Here is a 16,052-nt window from a genome sequence, read left to right on the forward strand (position 1 = left end):
TTCACATACACACACATATTGACATAAACTTTTGCACACTTTTGCAAGAATGGCTGCTGTTACGTTGATCATACTGGGCATGCGCTAATTCAATCATGATCCAACTGATGGAGCCGGTTTGTTATCATCATCATCTTGGAAAAGTAGGGTTATACAGCATGTTTATCAATTGAATGTTGTTTGTTGATTGTTGATTGTTGACATCAGTTGACAATTGTCATTAGACTCTCTGGACTTACTGAACTACATTTGATAAATCAACAGCATCAACAGTCAGTTCTTCCTGGTTCTTCCTTCAATTACTCCAAAAAGTTTTTGACAGTTTTAGAAACATTATTAGTCATCTTTGTTTATTTTTTTTAAATATATTTATGAGTGAAATAAAATATTTACAATGCCAACAATAGATCATCAAAGTAATGAACGAATGTGTCAAGTCAAAATAAATTATATTAATTATTAATTATCGAAAAGAAAAAAACAAAAATGAGCTTACTAATTTCTACTGGTAATGGAGCATTAATTTGTCATTTAAATTACATAAATAAAATATACAATTCAGTTGAAAATAATAACAATGAAAAATTAAAACTACAATTTAATGATAAATTATTTAAATTAACATCAAAATATTTACGTGATAATCAGGTGAAAAATAACATTGAAGATAAATGTATTAAAAAATGTAGAAAAAGAAAAAAAGCTGATGTATCAATTTCACCAACTGATCATAAAAAAATTCAATTTATTCATGAAAATTTTGATAAAATTATAACAGTAGATGTTAAAAAAAATTTTTTTAATTGTTTTAATGTTAATGATAATAATATTGAAGCAAGAGCTGCATCTGATAATTTTTATTGCAACACATTCAATGAACAGACAGAATTTTATGGATCAAATCCAACAAATTTTTCGGTTATTAAAAAAATTAATGATGTTGATTATGTATTTCCAAATGATTGTAAATTTTATTGTTATGATGTAAGATTAATATCGAAAAAGATTGATTTAATAAATCAATATGATTTTGTATTGATGGATCCACCTTGGTGGAATAAATTTATTCGAAGAAAAAAAGAAACTAAAGCTAGGTCAGGATGTGGTAATTTTTTTTTCCATCAATTGGTTGTTGTATTTTGTTGCATTTTTAATGTCATTTATTTTTACAGCTATGAAATGATGTACAATGATGAACTTGTTGATATACCAATAGCTAAATTATTGACAAAGACTGGTATCGTTGGAATTTGGTGTACTAATGCTAAAAGTCACTTGAATCATATCGTTGATGTTATGCTACCTGCTTGGGGAATGAAAGTTGTTGCTACATGGTACTGGGTTAAAGTGAGTCATCAAAATCATCAACGTGTCTATTATATTTTTGCTAAAACAATTTTATGTTGATAGGTGACACAGTTGGGTGATCCAATTTGTGATTTTAATTATAAAATGGGTAAACAACCTTATGAGCTGTTAATATTTGGAGCAAGAGTTGAAAATAATGATGTTAAAATTCCTGATCAATGGTTGTTGGTCAGTGTTCCAAGCTCTGTTCATTCTCATAAGCCACCTTTAACAGGTACTGCTTATTTTAATTAGCATTTACATAATTCTTTTCAATAAAAAAATATTTAAAAAATAGATTAATCTATATTTTTCATATTTTCATTTTTTTATTAAAAAGAATTATGTTAATGTTGCTTTTTTTCTAATTGCAGAAATTATGGAACCATATCTACCAAAAAATCCAAATTGTTTAGAAATTTTTGCGAGATATTTACTTCCACGATGGACTAGCTGGGGCTTGGAAGTATTAAAATTTCAAAATATGATGTTATACAATTCAATTAAAAATAAAGAAGATACATCGTTATTGATTAATCACAATGCTAATTAATAATTTTAATTTATTACTAAATTTATAATTGTTAACTAAGTATTAAATTAAAAATATAAAATATTTTTATCTATTAATAGCCAGTAGTACATTTGATTTTTATTTAATATAACCCTGGTGGAAATTTTTCTCCGTCTTTTCTCCAAAAGATGGAGAAAATCGAAATAAATTTTAGGTGGAGAATAGTTGGAGAAATGACGGAGAAATATTTCCACCAGGGAATAAATTATTAATAATTAATATTAATTTATTTCTCTTGTAAAAAAACTAATAATAAAATATTATTTTAATGGAATTATTAATGATGACTAATTACATAAATTTATAAAAATACAAAATAAAAAAAAAAACAACTATTTTATCTCTATTATAATGCTCGATGGTCAGATAACCAGTTTGAAATAATAGTGACTTTAATGACGTGTAATGAAATTCCCCGTCAAAATTTAGGTCTGTGTCCTCCGCAAAGAATGAGGGATTTTTTATAATAAATAAAATACTTTCTACATCCCTCATCATAAAAGTATTATACAGATCCAGATATTTTCCGCATTTTCCTGACCAATAAGTTTTTATGGCTTTATTCTTGAAACACTATATTACAGACCAAGGATTATATACAGTGACTCGACTCCGTTCACCGAATTTATACCCATTATAATATTCTTTCAGTTCATTTACTACTTCATTTTCTTTTTCATCAAGGCTACGACACAGCTCATCAATTTGATCTTTGAAAACGGTTGTTAATTCTTTTTGGGTAAAACCACATATGGCATTTACCTGGTCATACAGTGTCATATCAGTTAAATAGTTGGCTGCAATAAAAAAATCTGACAATAAACCAAATCTGGTGACACCTGTTACCAATGTCAATTTAACTCCTAATAAATTTTTCAAATTGTGAAAAAAAATGTACATGACTTACATTTTTTTTGACAATATTATCATCAACTTTGTCTTTATTTTTTGAATCCAATATTGAAACTGAAAAAAAAAAGAAAAAAAATAATAAACATTAATAGTATAAAAAATAATTTCCCTGCGGTGGAAATATTTTTCCGGCATTACTCCGGCTTTCTCCGGCATTATTTCGTTTTTGGCCCATTTCCTGAGAAATTACTCCGGCATAAGATCACTGCCGGAGTAATTTCTCCGCTAATGGGCCAAAAGCGGAGTAATATATGCCGGAGTAATATTTCTACGATATGTATGTGATTTAGAATATTATAATTATATGAGTGTAAAATTTTAATAATATACCTATATATTAAAATTTAAAAATAATTTCGTAAGATTGTTTACAATTTGCGTTGTAAAATGCGCTGCTTTACCTATTAACTATCAAGTACTATCACCTATCAGCAACTATCAGTGCCCTCAAATTGATCGTATAGTTTGTGGTATAATGGCTTATATACGTGGCTCATTGGAGTGTAACTGCCAGGCGCCAGTCATCTAGTCCAGCATTAATACAACAATAATAAATTTATAAATAAATGTGTTAAATTTTAACAACCTAATGTGAAAATAAATATCATTTATCATTCTGATAATTACATATTATCATTTGCTCAGTTACAAAAAAAATAATTGACCATGGTAAGTTTTGTTTTGACATAAAATACATGTCAAATTATTCAATGTAAATAAATAATTTTTTATTAAACAACATAACCTTGTTTAATAATAACAAGTACATTTAATTTTCTTTTTTTTTTTATTAATTAAGTATTTTTTTAATGACTTGCAAAATTGACAATTTATTTATCTGTCATATTATTAAAAAAGAAATTTAAATGTATTTTAAAATGATTATTGTTTGTAATACAATTAATTGATTAATTTTAGCACGAAGGATTGAGATTTCGTCTAAAAAAGCCAAACAAATCCAAGGAAAATATTTATGATTTATCAAAATTACCAAAAGGAAAAAGAAAAATAGATTACATTTATGATACTCAACATCTTGTATTAGTTATATTATTTTTAATATTTGTATCAATACTTGTTATAATATTTGAAAAACAATTACCAGATGCAAGATATATTGACAATGAAGATATTTATTCTGGTCGTTTTATTGCTGAACGTGCAAAAAATCATCTTATTAATTTAACATCAATTGGGCCAAGAGTATCTGGAAGTTATGAAAATGAAATATTGGCTGTGAGATTTTTTAATAATACAATTAATAATATTATTAAAGGATCAAATAAAAATTTTAATATAATAATTGATATTGATAGATACAGTGGTTCATTTCCATTAAAATTTTTAGATGGTATGACAAATGTTTATAGAAATGTACCAAATGTTATTGTTAAAATTGAACCTAAAAAATTAACTAAAACAAGTTTATTATTAAATTGTCATTTTGATACATTTATTGACAGTCCCGGTGCATCTGATGATGGTGCTGGATGTGCTGTTATGCTTGAAATATTAAGAATAATAACACACAGTACAATACCCCTAAAACATAATATAATATTTTTATTTAATGGAGCTGAAGAAAATATATTACAAGCATCACATGGTTTTATAACACAACATAAATGGTCAAATGAAATTAAAGCATTTATTAATATTGAAGCATGTGGTGCTGGTGGACGTGAATTATTATTTCAAGCTGGTCCAGAAAATACATGGATTGTTGAAATTTATTCAAAAACAGTACCATACCCATATGCATCATCATTAGCACAAGAAATATTTCAAAGTGGTATTATTCCTGGTGATACAGATTTTCGAATATTTCGAGATTTTGGAAAAGTATCTGGTGTTGATTTTGCGTGGTCTAAAAATGGCTATGTATATCATACAAAGCTTGATAATGTTAATCAAGTACCACTTGAATCACTTCAAAGAACTGGTGATAATCTTCTTGCTTTATCACAACAAATAATTATTGGTGATTATTTAGGAAATAAAACACTTCAACAAACAAATGAAAGTCCAGTATTTTTTGATTTTATTGGTGCATTTGTTATTTGTTGGCCTCAATATATTGCTAAAATTGTTAATTTAATAAGTTTAATTATACAAATTTATTCAATTTATCTTAATGTCAAGTGTGCTAATAAAGGTAAGCAAATAAATTATATTTATAAATTACATATTAATTAATAATAAATATTATTTATTTTTTATTTAGAAATTAAAAGTTCAACATACATTAAACAAGTTATGTATTGTATTGGTATTATATTAATATCATGGTTGTTATCACTGATAACAGTTACTTGCATTGCTTTGATATTAACTAAACTTGGAAATGTCATGAGTTGGTATGCAAGACCAACTTGGCTATTTTTTTTGTACATTTGTCCAACAATTTCTACATCAATGATATGTTTTTTATTTGCTGGAAGTCGTCAAAAAAAAGTAATGATTTATCTTTTTACCTTTTAGCTTTTTCGATTATCTTGATGATTTAATTTTTATTTTAATTTTTTTTTCAGGTTGTCAAATCATCATGGATATTATATCACATGTATTGTGATGCTTACAGTGTAATGTGTATGGTTGCACTTTTAGCATGTGTTATTATGGAAATTAGATCTGGATTTATTCCTTTACACTGGATTATTTTTCCAGCTGTTGGAAATATTATAAGACATGCTTTTCTCTACAAATGGAAAGGTATAAATTTGATAAATAACAATCAATTGATTTTATATTTAAATAACAATAAATTGATTTTGTAATTTTACTTAGACTGGAAATGGCTGTGTTATCAAATTGGAATTTTAAGTATACCATATATACAGTCATTTTATTTGGCAATTGGTGCTCTTTATCTTTTCATACCAATTATGGGAAGATCAGGTGCCAGTATCAACTCAGAAGTCATTATTGCAAATATGCTGTCAATTTTATTCTGTCTTTTGCTAAGTTTTACGGTAATAAATTTCATCAACAAAATTATTAAAACATTTGATTATTAATTTTTTTATTTATTTACAGATGCCAATGGTGATACTAGTTAAAAATGCAGAACGAATTGTAAGCTTGATAACTGGGCTGTATCTTATTTCAGCAGCTGTTCTTATTCTTACACCACTTGGTTTTCCATACAGTGATGATATTGAATCACCAGCACCACAACGTTTTATGATTGTTGTATGTTATTTTTATTTATAAATTATAATTAATTTTATTTAATAAATTATTTATTTTTTCTAGCATGTTCAAAGACAGTATTATGATTTAAGTGGAACTCTTCAACATTCAGGAACTGGTTTTTGGATTGCTGATTTAGATATGAATAGTCCACATAGTTTAAATGACATTGTACCAGAAATTGATGTTGCTGTATCAACAGCTAAAGATTGTATTGAACATTTATTTTGTGGTTTACCATATTTATTACCTGTTACTTCATTTTTATGGAAAACAAGTTGGATACCTGGACCATCACCATTCATACCAACACCAACAAAATTAGATGTTATATCAAAAACATTTAACAGAGATACTGTTACATTTAATTTTAATGTAACAGGTCCAGATCATATTGGAATAATAATATCTCCATATAAAAAAATTGAATTAAAAAATTGGTCAGTTGTTGATGATAATGTTAGAGTACCAGCTGAAAAATGGAATGACAGAGAAGTATATTTTATTTACTATGCATGTGCAGCTGATTGTATTCCTTATAATTTTTCAATTGATTTAAAAATACCAAATAATTATCGTGGTCCATATTTAACAATTGCATTAGCTGGTCATTTTATGCATGGCAAATATAAACAATCACAAAGATTTAAAAAATTTGTTAATCAATTTCCATCTTGGACAGTTACAACTTCATGGACAGCTTCATACAGTTCATGGGAACTTTAATGATAATTTTAAAATTTTATAGATCAAATGATTAATATATTACAAGCATTTATTTAACAAATTATTAACAAATAAATCATTAATTATTATAGTCATATTAATATAGATTATAAATTATCAAATTAATTTAACGCGAACGTAGTTTGCTTGTGAATATTTTGTAATAAAAAATACAATATATTAACAATATAATGTTCATAATTTGAATAGTATTGTAAGTATGCTGACGAAATTATATAATGAAAAAAAAATATAGAAAATATAGATCAACAAAAGATTCTCATATAGGTTGCTAAAAAAAAAATTTTATATTTAGCTCTGCATTGGCAGCAAAGTGCAGGGTAAAGCTCAAATGGAGTTAAACAATAGCTTCAAGTTATATTTATAGATATAGTACAAAAATCAATTATCAATTTAGTATGTTAACTTGATTTTATTTCGAATTTTTCATTGCTATTATTAATTAAATAAATTATTACGTTCTATTATTGTCATTTTATTTCTATAAGAAATAAAATATTTTTCATTAATTTATTATTAATAAAAGTTAATATCTACTGTGCAATAAAAATGTCATAGACAAATCATACAGTAGGCTGAACTTTTAGAAATAATAGCACAATTATTTAACTCGAAATTAATTAACCAAAATAAAATCTGTGTCAAGAAAAAAAAGAAGTCAGTTTTTGAAAATTATAAAAAGAATAATATATATTGAATATGATTTAATTAAAATTTTATGTTTTTATAAGTAAATTTTAATTTTACTGGCTGTAATTTATTGTAAGTTATAAAACACATTGATTTGAAAAAATAATAATATTGAAATATAAAATGAGCTTGTAATAAATAAATAAAATAAACAAATAAAAATTTGTCTTGATTAATTTGAATCAAAAATTATTTTCACTATAATAATTCAACAATTTACAATAAATATAATTTTATAAAAAGATTGTAAATAATTTACTTTTATTAATTTAAATTTTTTATAAATTTTACCAATCAAGTTGAGGTACTTTGTATGTAAAATTATCACATGTCATAATATTAATTTCAGCTCCATAATATGGCATAACATAATGTGAGCCATCAGCTGGTCCAACAATTTGTGTTGTTATTAGAATTAAATCACAAAATTGTCCAAGAAATAAAAATCCTAATGTGCATAATTTTAATAAACCAATTGCTGGATAACCAAGGTAAAATCTATCAGCTCCAAACATTCCAAGGAATACTGATAAAAGTACTGTTGTCTCAAACGAGTAGCCATTCCTTTTAAAATATATTTTACAAGGAAAAACAAATTAGTAAATTTATAATAACAATTAAAAACAATAATATAAATTAATTAATTTTATTACTCACGTCCATTTGCATGGAATGTCTTTTTTAAAAGTATTATTTTTAGTTTCTGAACATATTAATCCTTCTGCTGCTAAACAAACAACTGTTAAAAAAACAAATAAAAATATTTAATTAAAATATTATTAAAAAATAGAAAAGCAAGTTTAAATAATTTTAATTATATTGTACCTTTTGCTTGATTGTTTTTTGTACATCCTTTTGGTTGTTGAGTTTTTAAATCAATATAATTTTCATCAGGATGTGGACAAATGTATTGTCCCATTCGTAAAGTACTGCAATTAACTTCGTACGAGTGATCAGATGAAGTGACAGTGTCAAAAGAAAATAAATAAATAAATATAAATAATAACAATGAAACTGTCATTTTTATTTGGTTGATTGTCAACAATGGTCAAAATAATATGTCATTATCAGTTGTGTGGGTGTGTAAACACGTGTTTACAGGATGAAACGATTTCGAACAGCTGACTTTTAAGCAACAACAACGTAATTGTGTAAACAGACCTTTAGATTGTTTACAAAAATGCAAAGTCAATAAAAATTTTAATAATTTTTAAATTTTATATTGTTTTATATTTATAAATAATAGTATTAAATTACTAAGCTAAATAATTATTAAATTACTAAGCTCTGTTTACACACTCAAAAAAATATATTTTTCCAAAATATCTAAACGTATCTAATTTAAAAATAGATAATTAACATTATTTATATTATTTTATTTTAGAAAAAAAAAAAAACCAAAAATTTAATTTTAAAATAAAAAAATAACTAGTGCAATTATTATTTCTAATTGTTTCTAATAAAAATTATTTTCTCTAAATTTTAAATTTTACAAAAAAATAAATTTCTAGAAGCCATATAATTAATTTTTATAGTGTTTTTAATTAATTAAAAATTTCACATTTTTAAGTTAAAAAAACTAGACAATTATCTCCAATTATCTGTATCAATAAAAATATATTTTTTTAATTCAAAAATACCATATTTAACTTATTTATTTTTAAAAAATTTTAACTCTTTTTTTAAAAGCCCCAAATAACTGTCTAATAATACGCTACTGTCTGCTACTGTCTTACGAAATTTGAACTGATTCAGCAAATATTATCACTACGATATCAATTTATAACTTTCTTACTAATCAAAATAAAAATAAAAAATAAATTTCAGTCAGTCGGCAGCACGAAACAGACGCGTGCGCATCTATCGTAATTTCTTAAATGTTCCAGCGGCTGATCTGAGTCATGATCAAGTGTAAAATTCGTTGGATTATAATATTTATTATTGTGAATTATATCACAAGTATTAATGCAAGATCATGGGGTAATTATAATCACATATTAACTATTAATATAACATATTTTTATCACTTGTCAGATAACATTATAAGTAATAATTTTTAATTTATCATGAGCCATTGATAAAACGTTACTAGTCACGTACGCCACAAACTCACATGTATTTGATAACAAAACACAAAAAAAAAAATCTATATCTTTATTTTTAATTCATTAATAATATTTATCATAATTTTTTATGAATGATAAGATTATTATTAATTATCTTATCATTTTTTTTTGACAATATTATTATTTATTTTGTCGTATTTTAATTTTTTTTTAACATGACATACTTTTACGTAATGGAGTGACCGCTAAAAACAGCTCAAGAGCACATGCTAAAAAAAAAAAAAAAATTTCCTATTTTATTTTCAAGGTAATTTAAATATTTATTTATCTATTATTGATATCCTGTTTTCAACATTTATTTATTATAAATTATATAGAAAAAAAAAAAAACCTTCGATTGTAGAAAGTCAGTTTTTATAAAAAAATAATAATGTTTTTAATAATAAATATAAACAATTTTATGACTTAATAATTTTATTATTTAAATAATTTATTATTGTTTATAATATTGCAATTAAATAAGGAAAAATTTCAAGCTGATTAGTTGAATAACAAGTCTCTAAATAAATAAAATATATATGTCAACTGAAAAAATTGTGTAACAAGTATTTTCGATTGATAAAATTGTGGTTATTTTTAAATTAAATATATAATTTTAAATTAAACAAATATATAATTTTTAATTTACAGATATTGCTGTTACAGTTGGTAAAGAAATTATATTTTTATCAAATAATGCCAGTATGACTGGACGTGTGATAAATCATGATGCAAATGAATTAACAGCAATAGCATATGATGATGTTACACGTACAATGTATCTTGGTGATAAAAAAAATAATAATACCTCAATATTTTATAAAAATTTAAATACAAAAGACATAAATTGGAATAGATTATTAAAAGCTAAAAATCAAGATAATCATATTGTAGGATTATATTGGGATTATACTAGTAAAAATATAATTTATATGGATTCAATTGAACGATCAATCATGAAAATTGATAGTACAACACTTGAACCAATTGAAATAATTAAATTACCAAATACAAATTTACGTGGATTGGCAATTGATACATGTAGTAGAAAATTTTATTGGTCAAGTAGTGATAAATTAAATCCAAGTATATCAAGTTGTAATTATGATGGTAGTAATATTAAAATGATTATTAAAACAAATCTTTATGATCCATCAGCATTGACAATTGATCAAACTGATGGTAAAATTTATTGGGCTGATGATGAAGAAGGTATACATTATAAAATTGAATCAAGTGATTTAGATGGAAAAAATAGAAAAATTATATTCAGTGGTAGAAATCATCAACCAGTTAGTATATCATTAGATTTTGATTATATTTATTGGACTGATTGGACATACTCAGCAATATGGAGAATTAAAAAAAATACACAAATTGATGATAAACTTATACAATGGAAAACATTTTATGATTTAAATATTGATGATGGTAATCCAATTAGTCTACTTACAAGAGATAATATTCATTCATTAAATTGTCAATTACGTGATGAATTAAATGATAAATCTAATGTGATAAAAAAAATAAATAATACAAATCAAATTGAAGGATTAGTAACAAGTGCTGAAGATAAAAATAATAATGAAAATTCAGGTGTTTGTTTAAATGAAGGAAAATTTATGGAAAATAGTAAAATTTGTTTATGCAAAAATGGGTAAATTTTAATATTAAAAATTTATTAATTATTAAATCTTGAAATTGTTTATTTACATTTATTTTATTTTAGATTTATTGGTGATCATTGTGAAATATCAGTTTGTTGGAATTATTGTTTTCAAGGTGAATGTATTATCACTGGAAAAAATAAGCCACAATGTAATTGTCCACCAATGTTTACTGGTCCAAGATGTCAACAAAATATTTGTACTGGATATTGTTTAAATGATGGTAAATGTAGTGTAAAAAATGGTGAGCCATTTTGTGATTGTACTGATTCAAATGGAACACGTTGTGAAATTAAAATTCATGATAATTGTCAAAATTATTGTGCAAATGATACGAATAATATAAATAATACAAGTGATGCTATCAACACTCCTTGCAGGTAATTAAATTAAACCTAAAAATTAATTTAAAATGTTTATTTAATAAATAATAATATTATTGTATTTGATTTATCAAGGTGTCCAAAGATTAATGACGAGGAAATTTCACATTGTACTTATGAATTTTGGAACAATAATTTAATTACAATATTATCTGTGATTATTGGAGCTTTATCAATATTAATTATCACACTTGGATTATTTATTAATAAATTACGTCAACGTCCACGTATTAAAAAACGTTTTATTGTTAGTAAAAATGGCATAACACCATTGACAACAAGACCAGAGTTACCACGTGATCAGTGTGAAATTATGATTGAAAATTGTTGTAACATGAACATTTGTGAAACTGTAAGTTGTTTTATTTTATAATTAATGTATTTCGTAAATTATAATTTATGTTATTTTATTTACAGCCTTGCTTTGAACCACAAACAAGAAGCGATACAAAAAAAAGTAAAAAAGAAGAAAAACATTCACTTTTAGATTCAATGGATGGTAATAATTCATGCTAGTATAATTGTCAATGAATAATTGACATAAAATATTGTTCATAGCTTATTAGTGGCCTAAATATCTACACAAATATTGCCAACTCAAACATGAACAAGCAAAAAAAAAAAACACAAGTATTATTGTTGAGTTTGTCATTATAAAAAAAGAAATTTCGTAATGCAAAAGTTTATCCATATTTACTCTTTGAATTTTATATTAATTTTTTTTCGACAAACAAAAATTAAAAAATGATTTATAATTCCATTTTTATATAAAATTAAATTTTTCATAATAATTAAATACATAAATTAATTTTTGCACGATTTATATAAATAAATAAAATTTTTGTTTGTCAAGAGAAAATAAATGTAAAAATGTTTCATAAGCTCAAAGAGTAAATTAAAAAAATGTAAATAATTGTCGGTGATACGAATTTTTACACGTATAAATTCCAAAGAATAGAATAACTATTTTATATGGTAATCGACATTAATTCCAATTGGTTTAATTACAATTGCAGCTATTTAGTTTAATTATTATTTTTTAAAATAGTTTTCTCCAGTGAAAACACATTACTGTAGATACAAGATTGTTTATTTTGTTATTTTTATCATCAAAATAATCATGCTATGAGATCGTTTATTATCGTATTATATTTCTCATTGAAATAATTTATTCATCGACTATGACAACGTCATTGAAAAATACAACAACAACGATACTTATAACGTTGCATTATAAATAAATTTCAAGCTACAAAAATATCAGCAGTAATTTAATAAGCTGACTCATTTTTAAAATCATATTACAATATTTTTTTTTTTTATTTAAATCATTTTTATATTAAACAAACAAAAGCCAATAACATAATAAATTATCTCGTAGCATGATTTATCAATCTTGAGTTAAAATTGTTTGCCTTTGTGACATATCATCTGATAAATACAGTAATAGGTAACCAAAGACTTCATATGTTAACAGTTCGTACTTTATAGTAAATCATTTTGTAGATGAAAAAATAAATTTAAAAAACTGCCAGATTGTGTTATAAATAAAATAAAACTTAATGAAATCTAGGCATGAATGTATTTGACTTGATGATCTTTAGACTTTGATTTATTAGAAATTTTTTGTTAGAAAATATTTAGCAACACATAGTCACTTGTTAATTTAAATGTCCAAAATTTCGATTGATACAATCAAACAATCAGATATAAATTAAATATTTTTATTTTAAATATGATTGTATCTTGAAATTGCAACTGATGTATACACGCTGATGTTTGTGCCTAGATGGCAATTAACATTGCTCAATAAATAGCTTGATAGATTTTTTATTATTTATCATAATAAAATTAAAAAATTTAAAATGTATACATGCGTAAAATTATTCTACTTATATTTGCTTTTGAAAAAAAAAAAAAAAATAGATAATTATTGACGTATGCTTTATAAAGTAATACGTACGACTTTTTTTTTTTTTTTTTTTATTTTTCTTCTAGAGAAATCTTAATTTCTGTTGACAATAGGTTTAAATATTTATGAATAATTTTTTTTTTTTTTTCAGTGGAGAGGTTTTAGAATACCTAATGACTTAATTCAAATAAATAATATGAATAAAAGATTTTTTTTTTTCTTTTGATGAACTGTAATAGAAGATTAAAGACAAAAAAAAATTTATATTTGTTTTTTTTTTTTTCTTGGAAAATACCCGTTTTCCACGCACTTGTAATAATGTAATAGTGAATTTATGGCGAAAGGGGTAATTTCCTAATGATAAATTTTAGTTAGTATTTGAAATTTAGTTTATGTGAAATATATTTGTATATATTCAAAATGTTTTTCAAATAAATAAAAATGACTGTCATATTGACTTTTAAATTTTTCTTATGAATAAATTCAATTGAATACACTATAAGTAAATAATTTAAATCTTTTTTTTTTTTTTAATTCAATCATTGCGTCAATTTTTTTATGTAAAAAAATTAGAAAATAATATGAAAACATTAGAAATTCTATTAATTATTTCAATAATTTAATTCAATAATTTAAGTATTTAAACTTTCAAATTATTTAAATTTTTCAACTTTTCTAAAGCATCAAGAGCTGTTTCTGTAATATCATGGCAATATTGGATATTTAAACTTTTTAGGTTTTTACAATTATTAGCGATAGCAATAATTGTACTATCGTCAACATTGTTTAATCCTTCAAAGTTTAGATGTTCAAGATATTGTAATTTTGATAACTCCTTTAAAACAGATGGAGAAGAAAGGTCATCATCAACACCTGTTGGTATTATATAGCCATTATATCTAAATTCTAAACGTTTAAGTTTTTTACAATTGTTTGCAATTATAATTATTGATTTCTCACTGAGTTCAAAGCGTTTACGATCTATCACTAAACTTTCAAGATTTTCCAACTTTGTTAATTTTTTTACAACCTTTGCACTTATGAAATGGTACTCTTGTGTGATCCACAAGTGTTTTAAATTCTTGCAATATTTAACAATTGTATTTGCTAAGCCAACCGGAATTTCATCACAACGTAAAGTTAGATATTCTAAATTTTCAAAGTTTTTCCATTTACGCAAAGGAATTTCAGCAAAATCATAATGCTGACATGGAATATCAAGATGTTTTAGATTTTTGCATTTATCAAAAATAGTGTTGAGTACTTTTGTAGAGAGTACTCTCTCCATATCTATTTGATCCTCAAATTCACTTCTAATCCATGTTTTAATATATTCCAAATTAACGAGTTTATTAAATAGAGGAAACCCTATGTGTTTATAAGATAATTCAATGTTAAGATGAACAAGTGTTGTTATTTCTGCTATTTCTTGAAGAATTAGCTTGTCTAAACAAATGCCAGGTAAATTTAGTTTTTGAAGATTTTTAAATTTTTCAAAAGTCTGAAAATAATAGAAATTTATTCATATAATTTGTGTTTATTTGATTAATAGTATTGTTTGTCACTGCAGGTGATAAACAACTAGTTGGTATTAAATAACAACTCACCCAAAAAACTGGCCCGAACCAATATTCAGCAAGTATATGAATTTCATTAATTTCTTCTGGAAGACTATTTATTATTTCAAATAGATTCATTGTTTTTCGACTGTATTTATCTGTCACTTTTATTTTAATGCATTTTAATTTATTCAACTGTGTAAATGCTTGTACAAAGTGATTAGCATTATTATTTAATGAATCAACGTTAAATTCACATTCAAGACTTGTTAAATTTTTACAATGATCACCAATAAATGGCATAATACTTGAATCACAATTATCTGAGAGAGACAATTCCTTTATAGAATTACCGTATCTCAATAATATTTTTTCATAGTCTGATTGTGTCAACAAATGGTCATCATAAGAACTTTCAATTGATGATTCACATTTAAATTTTGTAATGTCACACCAATCTAGGGCATTTGCCTCTTTCCCTTGGACACAAACTATAAAATAAAACGTATCAAATTTATAAATTAATAATAAAAATATATTGATATTTAAAAAAAAAAAACTTTTATTTTAATGATAATATACCTTCTTCTATTCTTATCTTATCTGGTATTGGCAACAGGATGGTGCTTTTTGCTCTTTTTGCTAGTTGATCCTTGGCACCAACATCAGAGGTTTGTTGGACTTTCTCAATAGATATTCTATTGGTACTCATTTTAAGTAAATTCTAAGAATATATATTTAAAAAACAAATGATAAATTTGAATGTATTACAACTAGAATAATAAAATATTATATAATTATAATAACTTTGATTTACCTCAACTGATCCTTTGATTTTTTTATTTCTAAATAAATGTATTGATCTAATCATATTTAGTTTGATATTAATTGATATGGATATTGGATAATACAGGATATTGTGATTTGTGCAGGATAATGGATATATCAGGTTATGTATGAAAAA

The 16,052-nt window shown here is 24.1% G+C and overlaps 5 protein-coding genes across 5 annotated transcripts; 3 read left to right on the forward strand and 2 right to left on the reverse strand.

Annotated features, from left to right (window-relative positions):
- The first annotated feature begins 89 nt into the window (after positions 1 to 89).
- LOC122851110 (N(6)-adenine-specific methyltransferase METTL4) lies at positions 90 to 1,900 on the forward strand. Its single transcript, XM_044150158.1, has 4 exons — positions 90 to 1,094; positions 1,173 to 1,347; positions 1,411 to 1,582; positions 1,722 to 1,900. Exons 1-4 carry the CDS (start codon positions 487 to 489, stop codon positions 1,898 to 1,900), a joined length of 1,134 nt encoding a protein of 377 aa, XP_044006093.1. The 5' UTR covers positions 90 to 486.
- Positions 1,901 to 3,239: 1,339 nt separating this feature from the next.
- Positions 3,240 to 7,425, forward strand: LOC122853276 (endoplasmic reticulum metallopeptidase 1-like). The gene is made up of 7 exons (XM_044153638.1): positions 3,240 to 3,502; positions 3,752 to 4,988; positions 5,058 to 5,287; positions 5,365 to 5,545; positions 5,621 to 5,805; positions 5,870 to 6,025; positions 6,089 to 7,425. Exons 1-7 carry the CDS (start codon positions 3,500 to 3,502, stop codon positions 6,749 to 6,751), a joined length of 2,655 nt encoding a protein of 884 aa, XP_044009573.1. The 5' UTR covers positions 3,240 to 3,499; the 3' UTR covers positions 6,752 to 7,425.
- On the reverse strand, positions 6,783 to 9,215 carry LOC122853278 (TM2 domain-containing protein CG10795). Its single transcript, XM_044153640.1, has 3 exons — positions 8,288 to 9,215; positions 8,120 to 8,201; positions 6,783 to 8,026 (listed from the first exon to the last, which is right to left on the reverse strand). Exons 1-3 carry the CDS (start codon positions 8,481 to 8,483, stop codon positions 7,750 to 7,752), a joined length of 555 nt encoding a protein of 184 aa, XP_044009575.1. The 5' UTR covers positions 8,484 to 9,215; the 3' UTR covers positions 6,783 to 7,749.
- Positions 9,216 to 9,286: 71 nt separating this feature from the next.
- LOC122853277 (protein cueball) lies at positions 9,287 to 13,972 on the forward strand. The gene is made up of 5 exons (XM_044153639.1): positions 9,287 to 9,442; positions 10,219 to 11,224; positions 11,297 to 11,614; positions 11,693 to 11,969; positions 12,035 to 13,972. Exons 1-5 carry the CDS (start codon positions 9,364 to 9,366, stop codon positions 12,131 to 12,133), a joined length of 1,779 nt encoding a protein of 592 aa, XP_044009574.1. The 5' UTR covers positions 9,287 to 9,363; the 3' UTR covers positions 12,134 to 13,972.
- LOC122851111 lies at positions 13,862 to 16,020 on the reverse strand. The gene is made up of 5 exons (XM_044150159.1): positions 15,906 to 16,020; positions 15,671 to 15,812; positions 15,137 to 15,579; positions 14,201 to 15,030; positions 13,862 to 13,883 (listed from the first exon to the last, which is right to left on the reverse strand). The coding sequence occupies exons 1-5, from the start codon at positions 15,957 to 15,959 to the stop codon at positions 13,862 to 13,864; spliced, it is 1,491 nt and encodes a 496-aa protein (XP_044006094.1). The 5' UTR covers positions 15,960 to 16,020.
- Between the last annotated feature and the right edge of the window lie 32 nt (positions 16,021 to 16,052).

Source organism: Aphidius gifuensis, linkage group LG3 (assembly GCF_014905175.1).
Source record: "Aphidius gifuensis isolate YNYX2018 linkage group LG3, ASM1490517v1, whole genome shotgun sequence".
Taxonomy (NCBI): domain Eukaryota; kingdom Metazoa; phylum Arthropoda; class Insecta; order Hymenoptera; family Braconidae; genus Aphidius; species Aphidius gifuensis.

Excerpts from the sequence above, each read along its gene's own strand:
- LOC122851110 (XM_044150158.1), top strand. The coding sequence starts at position 487 with ATGAGCTTACTAATTTCTACTGGTAATGGAGCATTAATTTGTCATTTA. Across the intron at positions 1,095-1,172 it reads AAAAAAGAAACTAAAGCTAG|CTATGAAATGATGTACAATG; the intron begins GTCAGGATGTGG and ends TTATTTTTACAG. Across the intron at positions 1,583-1,721 it reads TCATAAGCCACCTTTAACAG|AAATTATGGAACCATATCTA; the intron begins GTACTGCTTATT and ends TTCTAATTGCAG.
- LOC122853276 (XM_044153638.1), top strand. Across the intron at positions 4,989-5,057 it reads TGTCAAGTGTGCTAATAAAG|AAATTAAAAGTTCAACATAC; the intron begins GTAAGCAAATAA and ends TTTTTTATTTAG. Across the intron at positions 6,026-6,088 it reads CACAACGTTTTATGATTGTT|CATGTTCAAAGACAGTATTA; the intron begins GTATGTTATTTT and ends TATTTTTTCTAG.
- LOC122853278 (XM_044153640.1), bottom strand. The coding sequence starts at position 8,483 with ATGACAGTTTCATTGTTATTATTTATATTTATTTATTTATTTTCTTTT. Across the intron at positions 8,202-8,287 it reads AAAAAACAATCAAGCAAAAG|TTGTTTGTTTAGCAGCAGAA; the intron begins GTACAATATAAT and ends TTTTTTTAACAG. Across the intron at positions 8,027-8,119 it reads GACATTCCATGCAAATGGAC|GAATGGCTACTCGTTTGAGA; the intron begins GTGAGTAATAAA and ends ATATTTTAAAAG.
- LOC122853277 (XM_044153639.1), top strand. The coding sequence starts at position 9,364 with ATGATCAAGTGTAAAATTCGTTGGATTATAATATTTATTATTGTGAAT. Across the intron at positions 9,443-10,218 it reads TATTAATGCAAGATCATGGG|ATATTGCTGTTACAGTTGGT; the intron begins GTAATTATAATC and ends TTTAATTTACAG. Across the intron at positions 11,970-12,034 it reads ACATGAACATTTGTGAAACT|CCTTGCTTTGAACCACAAAC; the intron begins GTAAGTTGTTTT and ends TTTTATTTACAG.
- LOC122851111 (XM_044150159.1), bottom strand. The coding sequence starts at position 15,959 with ATGATTAGATCAATACATTTATTTAGAAATAAAAAAATCAAAGGATCA. Across the intron at positions 15,813-15,905 it reads AAATCAAAGGATCAGTTGAG|AATTTACTTAAAATGAGTAC; the intron begins GTAAATCAAAGT and ends ATATATTCTTAG. Across the intron at positions 13,884-14,200 it reads GCTCTTGATGCTTTAGAAAA|GAAATTACCCCTTTCGCCAT; the intron begins GTTGAAAAATTT and ends ATTTATCATTAG.